This window comes from Lepisosteus oculatus, chromosome 6 (assembly GCF_040954835.1).
Source record: "Lepisosteus oculatus isolate fLepOcu1 chromosome 6, fLepOcu1.hap2, whole genome shotgun sequence".
Lineage (NCBI taxonomy): Eukaryota > Metazoa > Chordata > Actinopteri > Semionotiformes > Lepisosteidae > Lepisosteus > Lepisosteus oculatus.
The window spans coordinates 50,358,898-50,375,938 of NC_090701.1; the positions used below are offsets into that span (position 1 = coordinate 50,358,898).

A 17,041-nucleotide genomic window follows, 5' to 3' on the forward strand; every position below is an offset into this window, starting at 1 on the left:
CAATGACAGTAGTATCGGCATAAGTGCTTGTCTAATAGACACGCATATTAAATGCCCGTCATGTGGCATATTTGACCAGCAAAATAACATAATACTAAGGTCAGAAGCTCCTGACAAAAGCAACAGAAATGGAAGTTCATCAAAAATAATTCAGTTTCTAGATACTGTCTTATGATGCTGCAATACAATGATTCTTTTGAGTATGTAAGAGAACAGATGCAAAGTGGCGTTTACTTTTATTTAACGGTTCTTCAGGACCATCTTGTCTCCAGGAAAAAGGACACAAAATCCAAAATATCACAGTTCATGTCAAACTTTTACAGAGTAATAGATTATTTTGTTGAAAGACCACGATCAGTAAAGAACACATCCACTGGTAGTCAGCTGTGATTTTACCTGTGCTTTCCCATATCGGGCTCTGGGGCTCTGAGGGTATTTACTGATGAGACTTTCAAAAGCTTGGAGTGCATCTTCAATTTTTCCCTGTGAAAAATATTTTAAAAAATAATCTCAACATGCAGACTTGAGTGAAATGTACACCCTGCTTTCTGATCTGCAAATACCCTGAAAACAACAAAATCAGGACAAGTAAATTACAGATTACAGATTACAGGAGTTCTTATCTTTATCATCAGCAGATGTGTCAATTCTAATCTCTGTGCTTTCCTTTCAGGTACTGTTCTTAATTGATGCTTTCTTGCTTTAGAGAGATCAGTTAAAAAGCTATCAGGAGAGGATGCAATGTGAAATTAAATAAATGTAACACAACAATTTCGTTAGTAAAAATGTGCATGCTGAATGTTTCATGAACTTAAACTTGTCTATCAGAAAATAGTATGGTGGCCCAGTATTGTGAAGCACAAACAAAAATAAGAGTGCATAACACCAACACAAATTGTGATTTGCACTTCTGGGCCAATGCAAAACAGTCAAACCAAGCTGTTTTACAGCTTAAATGTGACATATTACTAGACAAACTGTTGAATGTTAAAAACCTTACCTTTTTGCGGAGCTTTTCAGCTGCATCTATCTCAGCTTTTATAGTCTTATCAAATTTATTCAGGAGCTTTGGCTTTTTCTTCTTTGCTAAAACCAAGAAAGACCATCATTAGCTTCAGAGTATTGACAGAATAATGTCATGTTGAGAAATGTATACTTTCCTGCCTTTCTGAAAAACGTTTGAAGCAGTTTATTCTCTATCCAATCTAAAGAGTGAAAAAACACTATGCTGTTTATGCAAGCAAGGAATATATCTGGGAGTTGTCTGCTCAACAACAACATACAAACATGGAAGGCTCCAATACTGTATATTTATATTCAATGCTGCTTTTTAGGCAGGTAAAAAGATGTACACAACACATGACAAATTTCTGGACACTCCACTCAAAGCGCTTTACAGGTAATGGGGTCTCCCCTCCACCACCACCAGTGTGCATCTCTTCTCTATGTTAAGCTGTCCAGTGAAGACCAGCAAGCTCGTCTTAAACATAACAAGAAATCCTGCGATGCGAGTACCTCCGTGAACTCCTTTTTCATAGCTCAGATACACGCATGGGCTTTATTTCTCAACCCGAAAACAAAAATAACTGCCATGTTGATTATGCTCCATACAGCAAACACACAGTGAGCTTCAAAGTTACGAAATCTGTTGGGAACTGAGAATGTTTGTGACCCAGATATATTTTTAAGTGAAAAAGACTCATTTGCTGTTTTTTCATGAGCATGTGCTACGACTCAATCCTCATTATAATGGTTTGAAAGTCTTTAAACCTGTGCTCTTGGAGAACAATCTGTGGATACATTTAGTAACTTCATATTAGATTAAAATTTAATCTAGGTTTACATACTGTATATTGTAAGAGGCTACTCCTGTATATCATATACATCCAGTATATCAATACACCTTGTCAAATTATTGTCGTTTTGCAGAGCACAATAGCCATATATAGGTGGAATTTTTGCAAATGCACTTAGTAAATGCTGAGTTACAAGGTACAGAACTGGTATGAAGTAAAGGACAAAAGAACATGGTTCAAATATCCATCTACTTTCAAATCTGCTTCAAAGAACCAGTACAGGGTTGTGGGGGAGAGAGCTGGTTCCAGTAAGCAACAGTTGCAATGCAGGATATACCCTGGATGAGACCCCAGTCTATCCCAGGGTGCATACAGACACACTCACACCAGGACCAATGTTACAGAAGCCGAGTCATCTAACACAATCTAACAAGACAGGTAATCTGTCTTTGGACTGGGGGGGGGGGGAGTGGAGCACCCAGAGAAAACCCACGCAGACACAGGGAAGAAGACAGAAACTCTATGCAGATAGCAGCCCAGGAATTCAGCCCAGGGCCCCAGTGCTGCGAGGCAGCAATGCTAACCACTTTCCCACAATGCCACTCTGGTCCAAATACCTTGAAGGGATAGACGACTAATAGTACTGTAAAGCTTCTAGCATGTGGACTTTGTCAAGCAACATCCCATCTCCCTCTGCTGAGGATCTTACACAGACTGTATACACACTGAGGCGTCTCTGTCCTTCGAGTTTTGAAAGCAGGTGGATAAATATTTGTTTGCTTACAGTATGTATTGTCTTAAGAATTACTGTACACCATGTCTTCATTAAAAAGATGACACCTCCATGGGCTAATGAGAGTAACAGCTCACACAAAATTAAATTGACACAAGTGGGACAAATAAAACAACTTCAAGCTATTCTGTTTTCTGATACCTTCGGGAAAGTTTTGCGGTGTTTTAGTTTTAAAACCATTTTAGGTTTACCAGTCTTGTGTGACACATATTATTCATTAGTAGATTTAACTAAGCACTGAAGTCTGAACAGATATAAAAAAAATTTTCAAGTTACAGAAGATTACAAAATATTTTTCTCCCTTAAAGTCTATTAGAATAGGTCTGCCAATGGCTGGAATCTACACAGACTTTATGTCTGAAGTTTGTCCTGTTTAAATCCCTTTAAAGCAATAACAGCTGAACTATAACTGAATGAAATCTTTAGGTATTAATTCACCGCAAAAAAAAAAAAAACAGAATCTGTTCTGCTGAATCAAATGAGTGAGGGAGTATATATTTAGATAATTCTTTTTCAACATTGGAGCCATATGCTGCTGAGTTGGTAAATAAAAGTAACAAAAGAAAAAAAAGTAGTATATGTTATAGTAGTATATGTTGATATTTAATCAAAGGTTTCACATATTTACTGAAATATTTAGGCATACGGGATCTAATTAATTCTTCCTGTAACATACACACCTGACACACATATTTCACAGTCTCAGAAGGCAGACAGTTTTATCAGTGGGGATTCTCTGGACCTCCTCCTATTTCCACACATTAGCAGCAGCTGTTCCCTCTGGGTAGTGCTGTTTTCATAAATTATAAAACCCTCCCCCTGCAGAGTGTCAGAACATTGGCAGATGTGACCTCATATGGTAAACAGAGGAATAGGGGCTCAGATCTGTAGCCTGGACTCTGGTCATTATTGTCTATCGGAAAAAGGGACCAGGTACCAACTTAACTGAAATTAATTAGGAGCATCTCAGATCACATTTTCCAATTTTCCTAAGATAAATGAAATTATTGTTTATTCAGAACATATACGTGGATATATCTTTTGTGGAGCTGCAAATTAATGTGAAAGTGGTGTCTTTTGGAGAGATTTACACCTACTGTAAGGTATTACATTTACTGGATTTACAAAAAACACCATACAAAATGAGAGATAATGAATGATTGAAATGATATATACGGTGTTGAGAAATATATATTTCATTAAAGAAGTTTTTTTTTTTCATTTTTCTAATGGGTAAGTAAAGCTGAAATTCATGATTTACCACCACTTAAGTGCTCAAATGTGTATTTGAGAGATTCAGACACTACACAGTGCCGTGAGTAGGATCTGATGATTTTTCATTGTAGAAGAGATCACACAGGCCACTTTCAATTATCAAGATATACTGCACGATATACATGTCCCTGCCATACACTGGGCACCTTAATGGAAATCACAGTTTATACATAAATTACCAATTTGTCTTTGGTCTCATTCTCCTAGTAGCAGCATTTTTAAGCATCAGATTCCCACCCATTCTAATGACAGAAAAAAAGAAAAACAACCACAATCCTTCACTGCAAAACTGATTATCAAAATCTGGCAAAATAAGCTTATTTGGCCTAATTTCCCCTAGGTCCAATTGGAATAAGAGACCTTCCTTTATAGGACAAATTACTTAGACCACAAAAGCAGCATTGAGCCCAATCAATCAGACAAAACTCCGGACTTCTTCAGATTAACGATGTTAATCAAACCTTGTCGGTACTGTTAATTATTTATTCTATTAATTAATCCATATTAAAAGTGCCGTTCTTAGGGTTGGTGGAACTACAGTACACCTTTAGCTTGATTCCTCAAATATAGCAGAGTAACGGTGAAGGGAAAAAAAAATATCCCAAACTGCAAAATCTCTAATAATCAGTTTTTGCTAAACTGACTGCTTGTGAAGAATGTAAAAAATAATCCCAAAAAAATAAATGCGACAGGATTATTAATAGTAATAATAAACTCTACCTCTGTGATATGCGGCGGTGTTTAATTTTTAGCTTGATTTATGCTTGCCCTTCCAGAAACGCCACAACAGAATCTTGATTCTAAAAGCTAAACAACTTTTACAATTTGGGATAACCGATATAACACCCCAACAAAACAACTGCCTCAACACTTGCCTTAAGCAATATGGTCATTTTGGAAAGAGTTCATTTGAATCAAGATTATAATTAAAAATAGTGATTGACGTCATGAGGGAAGAGCTCAGCAACTGTAACATAGCCAAAGGCATTTTGTAATAAGTATAAAGGTACAGAACTAATTAAAAAGTAATCACAGGTGAATAGAACTCAAATTAATTCATGGAACATCTTATTCGAGTTGCCAGATCCTTTTTTGTTTCATAGAGTGTTGAAAAAACATGCTTAAGCTTAAACTTGATTTTAACGGAAGCGTGGACAATTTGTTCAGGTATACATTCGGGTATTTCAGACATTAGAGATCCGACACGTCTGCGCTGTCTGATTTTCATTAAACGGTTGTCTCTGTTAACTCCGAAACACTTGTTCTAATAAATGCCTCTTTCTCAGAACTGTTGATTTCTTTACTCGTAACCCAGATTTTACTTGAAAACCTCTTTGAACTGGATTCAGCACTGTTTGTTTAGTGTTCTTGCTTTTTATTACAGCTACAAAAACATACTCCTAACATACTTTGTGAAGGCAGGTTATCAAGAAATTACACAAAAACACTGGATTACAAATACAAATACCATTAAATGCATACATGCTTAAAATTGTAAAAGAGCATTTTATATTATAAAATGAAAAATAACTAGTGGCACTAGTGGTAAGCAATTTTTTTGCAAAACCTATTACAGTGATAAATAGTTGAACTACATTTTTTCTCTCATAATAAACCACAAACCAATAAAAGTGCATTGGACTGTGTGAAATGTGACTATAATCAGACTCCAGAATCTGAACAGCTATCAATCTTACTGGGGAAGCTGAGAGGAAACTTACTAGCAGGTGTCTCATGTTGATGGGCCTGAGGGCAGTTCAACAATCTGGCCAGCAAAGTATTTTGTGAGATATTTAATCAGGCCCATGATCGGCTTGCAAATTGCAGCAAGCGTATAACTATATTATTTTAATGTACTGCTTTAAAATAGTACTACCATACCATATTACTAACGTATTTTGACACATAACTCATGTACGACAATAGTTAGAAACCATAGCAACCATATTTTCCGCTGTGTTTCGAAGTGCAAAATTGGAGCTGTGAAGGTGCCTTATCCTGCTAGCGACTAGAACCTCTGATTTGCAATTGAGTACAGACTGCCACATGCTTGATCTGCAGAGGCAAAATTGCCATTTTTAAATACTACAACATTAAATGGCATTACCAATTGAAACATGCAGTTATTTTTAACTTTGGCAGTTTGAGCAAGTTATATCATGAGTAAAATGACTGCCGAGTATGGGAAGCCATTTACTGATAGTGAATTTATTAAAAAATGTCTTAAATCAGTGATAGGTCTCTTTTCAGCAATACCAGCCAATCTCCAAATACAACAGCAGAAAACGTTCTTGACATCTCTAGTAAAATGGTTGAGCAGCTCATCAAGAAAAGTAAGGTGCATATTCAATTGCAATTTGATGAGAGAACCGATTTGGTTGGCACTGCACAGCTTGTCATACTTGTGAGAGAGGACGATCCAAATGTTGTAGTAATTGAAATTTGCCAGTTTGCCAACAATGTAGGATGGAATAAGGGACAGTGAAAATTGTTGCTGTCACACAGGGTCATTGACAGGGTGTTATTGATACACTAGTAACCCCTGGCCACTTTTTAAAATTTTGGTCAGTGTTTTGTTGTTTTCAAGATACACGGAGAAAGCTTTGTGATGTTTGCATATCCATTTTCTGTTGATCTGGAAGCAGCACCTAGTGATTTATAAATGGGACAAACTTAGTTGAAGACGAAATTCAAAGAAATTATTTATGTCACAATTCTTCCAACCATTCCTTCCCAGATCTTTGCAGAGCAATCCAAAAAATCAAGTCCTTGTTTTTCAGTTTATATTTGTAAGAAACTTTTTTTTTCCACAGAGAAACATATCAATACTGAAAACAATTATCTAATTTTGTCTTTCCTGCAATCCTGAATGTTCTAACTGTTCCTTCACTGAGGCCAAACATAAAAAATGACAGAACACACTGTTGGCAAATCTGTATGTATCTACTGTGTATGTAATATAGCAAACATTAAACATTGCTGCTGGAAGTGGTGTTAGTGGGGCCAGCAGGGGGCGCTCACCCTGCAGTCTGTGAGAGTCTATAAAAAGGCACCATCCTTCAGCTGAGATGTAAAACCGAGGTCCTGACTCTCTGTGGTCATTAAAAATCCCAGGGCATTTCTCGAAAAGAGTATGGGGTGTGACCCCGGTGTCCTAGCCAAATTTCCTATTGGCCCTTAACAATCATGGCCTCTTAATAATCCCTATCTATGAACTGGCTTCATTAATTTGTCCTCCTCCCCACTAATAGCTGGTGTGTGGTGAGTGTACTGGCACACTATGGCTGCCATCGCATCATCCAGGTGGGGGCTGCATATTGGTGGTGTAATTTGTATAATAAATAGTAATTAGTATAATAGTAATTATTATTATTATTATTAAAATCTCTCTGTCAAGTACCTAGAGAACTGTATATAGTTATGTGACAGTTTTTGCATTTGAATTGACACAAAACTTTTTCTGAAAACCATCTTCAGTGGCACTACTGCCCCGTTAGGAAGATTTAGGAGGTGGCATATGCCCTAAGGTATACTTAGTTTGAGACCTCTGCTCAATAGAAATGGCAGCCTAGAATGGTATCTCCTGTCACAGCCTGAAAAACAGCGAGTGAGACTCTCAAATAATAGTATGTTATTGTTCTAAATGTTTCTAATTGTTATTGCTTTTGGAACACTAATTCATTGGTGATGGCATTAACGCTCTTTGAATGGCTGGCTTTGCTATTCAAACACAAAAGGAAACAAAATATTACTTAAACGAGAAACACCCTGCTTTAGTTCAGTGTCAAAGCTACTGGAGCCACATCTTTTTATAATAAAGTTAAAGAATTTCTCGAGACATGGGAAAACCCTGTTGCCTTTCTTCCTGACCTCATTTAGGTGGCAGAAACCTGTTTTAACAGGGCAAGAAATAAGAACACATGATGTCTCCTCTTGGGGAGAGTGAAGGACAAAGCCTGTAATCCAATTACTGTAATGAAAAAAAACAGTGTTCTTCCAACCGTCAAGTGTGATTTGAGCAAATCATTGAGCACCATAAAAACTTTAATGAATTCAGTGTGCATAATTGAGAGAGTAATAGGATAACATCAACCAACATAAGTGATTTAATCATCAATTGCAAAAGGGATATTAAAGTTTAATAAACCGAGTGTTTTTTCAAAAATCTGTGCACAACTACAGTCAAAGCCTAAACTGCATCTATTGCAAATAAAACTTTGAGATTTCCTTTTGCAGTCACACTGTCTTACTTTTAGTGTTTCATCAGAATTTTGGTTTAAGTATTTTAGTTGAATTAACTCAAGAATGGTAGCTTCCCTTGATCAGCAATGTGATAAACAATAGTTTAACTTTGAGCTTTGTACTAATGGGAGAAATTCAAATAACATTGTGATTATCCGGCACGGAAAAAAAAGATGCGACACAGGATATTTGTACGAACACATTATCATCAGCCCATAACCTCTTGATACTTTAAGGAAAAGAAAAGATATACAAAAAACATGTCAGTATAAATAAAGCTCAAAGGCTAATGCTGTTACTGAGAACTACAATTACAACTGTCAGAATGGGTAATGTTCACCTTGACTACTCAGTCTTGTTAATGGGCATTTTCCACATAAGGTATTGTGCAATAACAGCTGGAGATACAAAACTACATTCGTGCTGTATGACACTATCACCTCTTTCATAAACCGTAAGCATTTTAAATTCTTATGTGCTGCTTTTGAAGATTATTTAATCTGTAAAAATGTACGAAATTGCAGACATTTGTAAAAATTATCTTTACAAGCATTTTACAAGCATGTTCAGAATCTCATTCAACATCTATAAAGTTCTAAATGTATAGATGCCTATGGAAGTGTCTCTAAGAAAGTAGATAAAATAATAAAAATAATAATAATTATTACAATATTTGCTTACACTTATATAGCGCTTTTCTGGACACTCCACTCAAAGCGCTTTACAGGTAATGGGGACTCCCCTCCACCACCACCAATGTGCAGCGCCACCTGGATGATGCGATGGCAGCCATAGTGCGCCAGAACGCTCACCACACATCAGCTATCAGTGGGGAGGAGAGCAGAGTGATGAAGCCAATTCATAGAGGGGGATTATTAGTAGGCCATGATTGGTAAATCACCTCGCAGTGTAAATATTACCAGCTTCAAAACACAGGGGGTGTTTGCTGAGATGCAGGGATTCCAGATTCAGTGACCACAGCAATCAAAACCTTCCTGGGTTTACCTTATTTAATTAAGCTCTGGGTCAATGATTAAGTGTCAATCAACTTCTGCAGAGAGACACCATCTATAAGGATGGTGAAGCAGAGTGAAGGGGAGAGACAGGAAGAGAAAAAGGAAGATATCCAAGGCGAGAGCTCCTTGTTCCAGGTCACCCTGAAAGACCAGATTGGAGAGAAGTATTTGATCCTTGTTAGGAGAGCTTGCTATTCTGTGTTTTTTAGGGAACAATGATCTCCTGTGTAAAGAATCCCTCGATTAAAATTGCCTTTCCTGGTTTGTGCATTTTTAGAATAGGGAGATAGGTACATACTATTTAGTTTAGAAGGTAGCTTATCTCTTATTTTTTATCTTTGTAGGCACTAAATATGACTTAAATATATATATAAGAACACTTGATAAGCAGTCTGGGGTTTTCTGGGTGGTTAGGACTATAGGCTTCTGGGATGCCTTATTTGTAAATTTGTACGCAGGGTAACTTGTAGGTTGTATGTTTACACTTTGTGTAGTTTAGTGTGTGGCACTGTCATTGTTAATAAATACTTGTTTAACCAAATGTGCCTGATGTATTACTCTTTTCACCAAAGCTGTGCCAGAGAACAAAGAACTCGCGTGCCTCAAACTACACCAACAGCTCCAGTATATTTGTTGTGAAATCTTAACAAATTTGTGGTTATGGTTATTTAATTTTCTTATTGATTAATTAGCCCCGTCAGTTCCTAATTTCCTCCATTTTTGTAACCATCCACCCTAATTTGTAATAGCTTTGTTTTTAAATCCATTTCCTGGGAACATTGTTTCCTATTTTCCCATCTAAAGGTAATAACAACATCCACGTTTGACTGTACTTAATTTGTGCCCTGTCTGAACATTAGAAATGTCACATTTGAAAACGGGGTTTAACAGATAAGAAACAGATTAATAGGTATGGAGCCATGAAGTTCTTTTCCCAAAATGTTGTTCTTATGCTTTTGTGGTGTGCTGTTGTTTTGTTTTTATAAAACGTATTTTAAAGCATGTATAAAAATACAAACTACATTTTAGAGCAGACAGTAAAACGTTTGCTGATATAATGAGCAGATACTATAGCAAAGCAGTACAATATTTGTTGTAATATTTGTGGACAATAAAGCTTGAATTGAATTGAAACAACTTTCTCATTCGTTTAGGATAGCTTTTTAGGCGCCGTGGCGCCACCTGCAGGCTGAACTGGGAACTGTTTTATTTGCGTTCTAGATGTAAAATTTCCAACTCGCCAGGACCAAACGTAAAGCTTTGTTCAATGTGTTCGCATTTCTTACTCATGGATTAAAGCTTGGGTACCTTTTTCTTTTGGCTTCTCTTCATCCTGTTTTTCAACTGCTTCCGTAACTGCTTCTGTAAGGCAAACAGAGGTAGAAGAGCTTATTAACTGGTTTTTGCTGTTGATTTTAAAACATGATTCACAGTTAATATAGATGGAGGTCTACATCACCTTTAATCAGCATATCTATATGGAACTTTGTTCCTGATAAATAGCACTAGAAAATAAATTCCTGTATCAATATACAAAGTAAAATGTAAAACTCATTTGTATGCCACACAGTGTATATGAATTCGCTAATTAGCAAAAGAAGGTTGCCGGTTCAAATCCCACAGCTGGCAGAGGAATCCTACTCTGTGGGGCTCCTGACCAAGGCCCTTAACCCCAACTGCTCCAGGGGTGCTGTACAATGGCAGACCCTGTGCTCTGACCCCAGGCTCTCTCCCTGTCTGTGTGTCTCATGGAGAGCAAGCTGGGGTATGTGAAAAGATAATTTCTAATGCAAGAAATTGTAAAGGGTTAATAAAGTGATATTATTATTATTAATAATATTATTACTATTATTATTATACATCATTAATTACTTAGTAAACACATAATTGTAATACCTCTAAAAAGGCTACAGCATATTTTATAGCTAATCACGCCTTTGAAGTGACATGAATATTTTAAGTATTTAACTGTAGAATACCTTAGGAAAAGGTCTACGCGTGTCTCAGAAAGTAATCAGTCTATTTGTTTAATAGACTACTCGGGATGGAAAACCAATCAGAAGACACAAGGTCCTTTCTGTATTGAGTTTGAGATCACAGGTTTTAAGTCAAATGAAGTCCAGAATCCAGCCTCCTGCTGTTACTATTATTAAAACACCCTGTGAGAAAATATGTTTGCAGAAGTAGGACCAAAAAGTGGTATGGAGTTTGACAGAAAACTAAAACTGCACTGTGGGTGTTATTTCCATTTGCACAAATTTATCACCAGAGAAAATTTTAAAATGTAAGTGTCCTGTGCCAGTGGGACTAAAGATTAGCGTAGACAAGAAATATATGTATTGAAATTAATTTTAAAAAGCATCCCGATTGTGTGTGATAAGCAGCCACTCAAGATTCTGCTGTATCCGATGTGACACAGGAAGGAAAGAAAGATGTTCAACACAGGACACAACCCAATTAGGGTACATTCACACAGATGTAGGTACATTGATAAACCTCAGCAATGGTTTCCACCAGCATTGTTAATTTATGCTCTTCTGTAGTCACAAATAAAAGAAGGAAGCCATCAGAAAAGTAAAAAAATCTTTCACTTCACCTACAAGGAGAATTTAATATTAATACATGCTTCTGAACATGCTGAGATTTGCAATTTTGAAGAGAGGAAAATAATGTGCTAGTGAAAATGAAATATTTGGCCCACCATTAGTAATTAATCTTAGTCTGCCAATTTATGATGCTTTATGACCTCTTTTTTCATTACGTTTATATTTCCAGTGTAAATGTAGACCAACCCCATTTCTGGATTCCAGCAAGCTTGACAGGTCTCCCTTGAACCACCAATTTCCTAACCCTTTAAATAATTTAGCTTTGACTCCTGAAACAAGTAATTTGTTCATTCATTGGAAACAAAAACACCAACACCCTGTAGCTCTCAAGGATGATGGATTTAGCCAATTACCTTGAATTGATCAGAACCCACGTCCGCCGAGCCATAAACGACTAAGTCTCATCTAGATGGTGCTTAAAAACGTACACTAGTACTGTATATCAGATAACCTCACAGGTTTTCAAAGGCCTTCTGTCTAACCTACCAAAAGAGGTAGCCTACAAGTTGATGTATTTAAATTGATAAAGATAACCATCAGCGCTGCAGTCTGACAGTTGCAGGGAATTTGCAAATAAAATTGTAACTAGCCGTAAGAATCGTAGGCCTGAGCTTAATATTATGCACAGGAAAAACAGGTAGAGTCAAGAAAGTGTTGAGGAAACTATCTGGTATGGTAAGATAGCCATATAAGGCACTATTTCGGTTCCAAGAATTAAGTTGGGCTAAAACATCGCTGTTCATATTCAGTACAGAAAAATGAAATGTTTTGTGTTAAAGTTTTTCATTTCACTGGTTTCTACTTTAAGTTTTGCATTATAAATTTACATTCTATTAGGACATGAGAATTATTTGCTACTGTATTGTAAGCTGCTTTTGACAAAAGCATCTGCCAAATGAATAAATGTATATCTTAATGTACTTAGATTGCTTTTAATTAATCTTTTACTACATTTCAGATGTTTCTCTGTAGTGTATGTGTTCATCCTATTAACACTTCACATACTGTAAAAGTTTTAGAATTCTACAGAATACAGAGGAGAATAAATAGGTAAAGTACCCTTACTGTATTTCATACATGAAGCGAAAGTATCAGGCAGTGCCTTGGACTTTATGCAATGCTTGAATGATAACCTTTGCCAATAACAATGCAGTTTATGATCTTACTGCTGTAGTATACAGTACTACCCTTCACAGGCAGTATGCACTGTCAATTACCAATGTAAAGAGAACAAAGACAGTTTATTTAATATTCCTAAATGCTGTCAATGTTTAATTTGCTATACTCATAGCACACTATAAAATCTTAATTTGCATAATGCAGACAGTAGACATTATGTGATGTAGACTGACTGCTGATAATTCAGATTATAATTGCCAGACAAAATTACACAAATTAGACATTATTTAAACTCATTATTTAATTAGACATTATTTAAAATGAAGTGTGGTTTAAGATATTTTAGCTCTTTGTAAAAACATTGAATTTTAAAAAAAATATGCACAATGAATTATTATATACCCAGATATATAATTCAAAAACGTATTACAAAGAAAAGTGCACAAGATTGTTCCCCCATGACTTTATTGTAGCCTCAAACAAAAAATGTACATAGATTGTAACAGTCATGTTCTCCCATGACTACAATTTCACAATAATTTAAACCTGTTAGCCCATACAGTAGGATGCTACGTAAACCGACAATTTTTCAAAACATGAACTGCGATAGAAAAAACAAGACCTCAGATTGTCATAGTGTTATTGCTTGTCTGTATAATTTCTTTCCCTGGCAACAATAATCCCTTGTAAAGTAGCAAGAACCCCACAACACATCCCTTATGGCTTTTAAAAGATAATACTTTTTCCTCCAAACCAGAGAATTAAAATACTTTTTTTTCTACAAAATTTGAAAAATCTAGATCACACCACAGCTTCATAATATTGTAAATGTATTTTTTCACCACTGTAAAAATTCACATTAACTCTAGAAATGTTAAGAATAGAAAAGGTCCTCTAATGTAAATGTTAATAGTAAAAAAGAAAAAAACTCTTCCTGCAAAACTATACATTAAACCACTTTGATAGCAAATCTAGAAATGTCATTTTGAAGAAAATATAGATTTTCAGAGAACAAAATCTGTTGTAGCATCTCCTTATACCCACCGCATCACCAACATTTATTCTGGCAGGCCATTAAATCACCACAAACATACGTAAACTATGAAAATGGCAATGAGTATCTTCATTTGAAGATATTTTGCAGCCAGGGCACCTCTGTAGATGACTGGGTTTTCAATGGTCCCTTGATTTCAGCTTCCTATTATTTTAAAATGTATTCACAACAGCATATATATGCTAGGTAAAAAAATTACAAAACATTGTGCACTCTGTTTGCCACAGGACAGCAGGACTCTCCTTTGAAGACACTTCTTCCACTGCTTACCACTTGGTTGCATTTGCAATAGGGTTTTTACAAACAGGGGTGGTCCCCCACTTTCCTCTATCCAGGACCACATCTTTGTATAGTTGGCCCTGGTCTGATTTATGCTTGAACCACCCATCAGTGCTACAAATGGACAGAATACATCTCCAGAGTGGCCAGAGAACAGAGAAGGGGATCAACCCTAATAGCACTATATGGGTTCAAAGCAGTACAGAAGCAAAACCAAGAGCCTTAAACGTTTTAAGTCCGAGATCCTACAGAGATTAATTGTGAAAACTGTGAACCAATGTCCCCCATTGGTAGAAAATACATAAGCAATGAAACAGGAGCTCAGTATTTAATTTACCTACTAGACTTCAAATGAGTGGATCAAAAACTGTGCCCAAGGCTAAAACACATCTGAAATAAATTGTTTCAGAAACCCTGTTTCTACAGGAGAAGAACAGGAGTTTAAAACCATGTGCTCCTCCAGTGCTCTAGTGCTGAAGATGTTTGAAATGCAATGCTAGCTCATCAAGCATAAGATAATTATATAAAACAGACAATGTGCTTCTGAATAAATTAATCAAGTGAATGTCAAGGAAGCAGAAAACACTGTCTTTGCAGTTATGAAGAAAAGGTTCAGTCCTGGCTGATAATGATGGCCAAAGACCACCTTTTTTTTTTTGCAACATGTACCCAGAAATTCAAATATATAACACATTTGTTTAGGATGATTGTCTCAAACTAATCTGCCAGTATAAATTAATGAAGAAAACACAATACTATTGGGTAATGCAAAACATCAGTGGAGTAACACACTGCAAAAGATCAGTGCAGCATTGAATTAGTACCTTCAAAGGAAAATGTCATCTAGATTTAAAAATGCAGGATTTAAAAAAAAGTTTAAAAAGCTACCACAAAGCCACTGCAGTTACATACAATGCTATAAATCTGAAGTCTGCAAACACCACATACATCATCATGGTTACTATACGTCAAAAAATAACATTTAAAATCCTCATTTGAGTTTGAAAACAAGAATGACACCTGGAATATTCCTAAATAAATTACGTATTTCATGGTACGATTCTGGCTATGTAGAGTACTGCAATTAGCTCTTTTTAAATTAAAACTTACTATCACAGAAAAAGGGAGTTTCAAATCACAGATAAAAACATTTCACTTAACTCCACAAGTAATGTGCTTGAACTAAAAAATGTACATTGACAAAAAGATTTGTAACAAAGTACGACAGTTCTAAAAGTACTGCAGAAAACATTTGTAATTCTGGATCAATGACTTGATCCCAGTGGCCAAAGATCTTTCAGTTTGTTTGTTTTTTTGCTTTTAGCAGCTGCTTCCTTTCAGTGGAATGTAATTTGGGCTGGTCCTCATGGTGTCGGAATTTTCTGTTTCAAGCTTTATGTATCTGGAAAACAAGGGGAAATTCTAAATTAGAGGACCAGGTGGAACTTCAATTCATCAACTACAACACCAAGTAAACCCTCTTCTTAAGTTCTCCAAACCTAGTTTTCACATCACAACAGCATCCCCAAATGATATCCCTAGCCTAAACTGCCCACTATCTGAAGACAGCACATGGGAAAATCCGTCTACAGTTCCTAGTCTTTGCAAAAAGTACTACTTAAAGTGAATCCATTAATTTTCTGGGTTTAAAAGCTGAACTTACTGACATAATGAAATCTCCAATGTGACAGCTAATGTTACACACACTTCCAATTACGTTCCAATTACTAGTGTTTAAAAAAAAAGTTCTGGCATCTTCGACAGATATATTTAATATAGTCACACCTAAACAGATAACATCAGAGGAAGGTTCTTATTAAAATGTCAAACAACTGTAGACCACCAGGAGAAAATGAACATGCTTGATGTTAAAAGACCAAATATGTCATAGTACTATCAGCAAACATGTGGATCAGGCTCTACAGCTAAACCAGCTAAATTAAAGACGGAAATGCTTTGTAAGTCAAGTGGCTTACTGCGCTGGAGAATAGTTCAGTTTTGGCAACACTAAGAAGACAGAGTGCAAGGCTTCCTTCAGAGACTAGTCCATCACAGGTTAACCCCACAAGAAAGCTGGGACCCATTTCTGAAGCTATGTGGACTATCGAAATCAGGGTACCTTGCTCAATGAGATACAGTACAGGCAGCCTCTATGCTTTTATTACCAATGAAAGAGAAATAACATGACCAGGCCTTAATATAAAAATATACTAATAAGAAAAAAAATAACTATCAAATGATCACATTTATATCATAGTTGAATCACATAACTGCTTCAGCATGTGTAGGCTGCAAAGGAACAGGTTTGACAGAAGTTCTACTCCATTCGCTCTTCGGCTCAACTTCGGTTAGCTTCGAGTCGTGTTTGCACTTGCTCGCTAGTGTTCGTGTTTGTTCGTTGTTAGCTTCGGCTTCGTTTGTTGGTTTTGATTACCTGTGTTTTGTTATTCCTTTGCCCGCACTTGTTACTTTCCTTTTTTACCTTGCTTGTGCTCATTTGTTACCTTATTCCTTGCTCATGTATTTTTTTCGGTATTACTCGTTTTCCCATAACCGTGCGATTGGTTCACTTGTGTCGTGTTGTTAACTGTGAACTTTTACACCAGGGGAGAAGGTACGCAAGGTCGTCGGGTTTCATCGTGCACACGTAGGTTTGTTTTGTCTAGACACACTAGGTTAGGGGTGTGTGTCACTCGCGTATTTTGGTTCTGGTTAGTTCAGTGTAGGGAGGTTAGAGCGCATGAAGACGCCAAAGACCTTTTTATTTTTGTTTGGGTTAGTTAGAACTCACTGTATTGGCTAGATCCGTTTGGTTTTATTTTCTTTCCTTTGGCACCACTCACGTTCCTTTTCCCTGTGTG

General features: G+C 36.4%; 1 protein-coding gene across 5 annotated transcripts in view; it reads right to left on the bottom strand.

The window, feature by feature from the left end:
• The window catches only part of unm_hu7910 (un-named hu7910), an 84,007-nt gene that overhangs the window by 20,083 nt on the left and 46,883 nt on the right, over positions 1-17,041 (bottom strand). For all 5 annotated transcript variants that reach the window (XM_015353578.2, XM_015353580.2, XM_015353581.2 and 2 more), the window contains 3 exons: positions 10,431-10,484; positions 1,001-1,086; positions 397-483 (listed from right to left, as the gene is read on the bottom strand). In XM_015353578.2, coding sequence (XP_015209064.2) covers positions 397-483; positions 1,001-1,086; positions 10,431-10,484 — 227 coding nt within the window. The remainder of the gene's footprint in view (positions 1-396; positions 484-1,000; positions 1,087-10,430; positions 10,485-17,041) is intronic.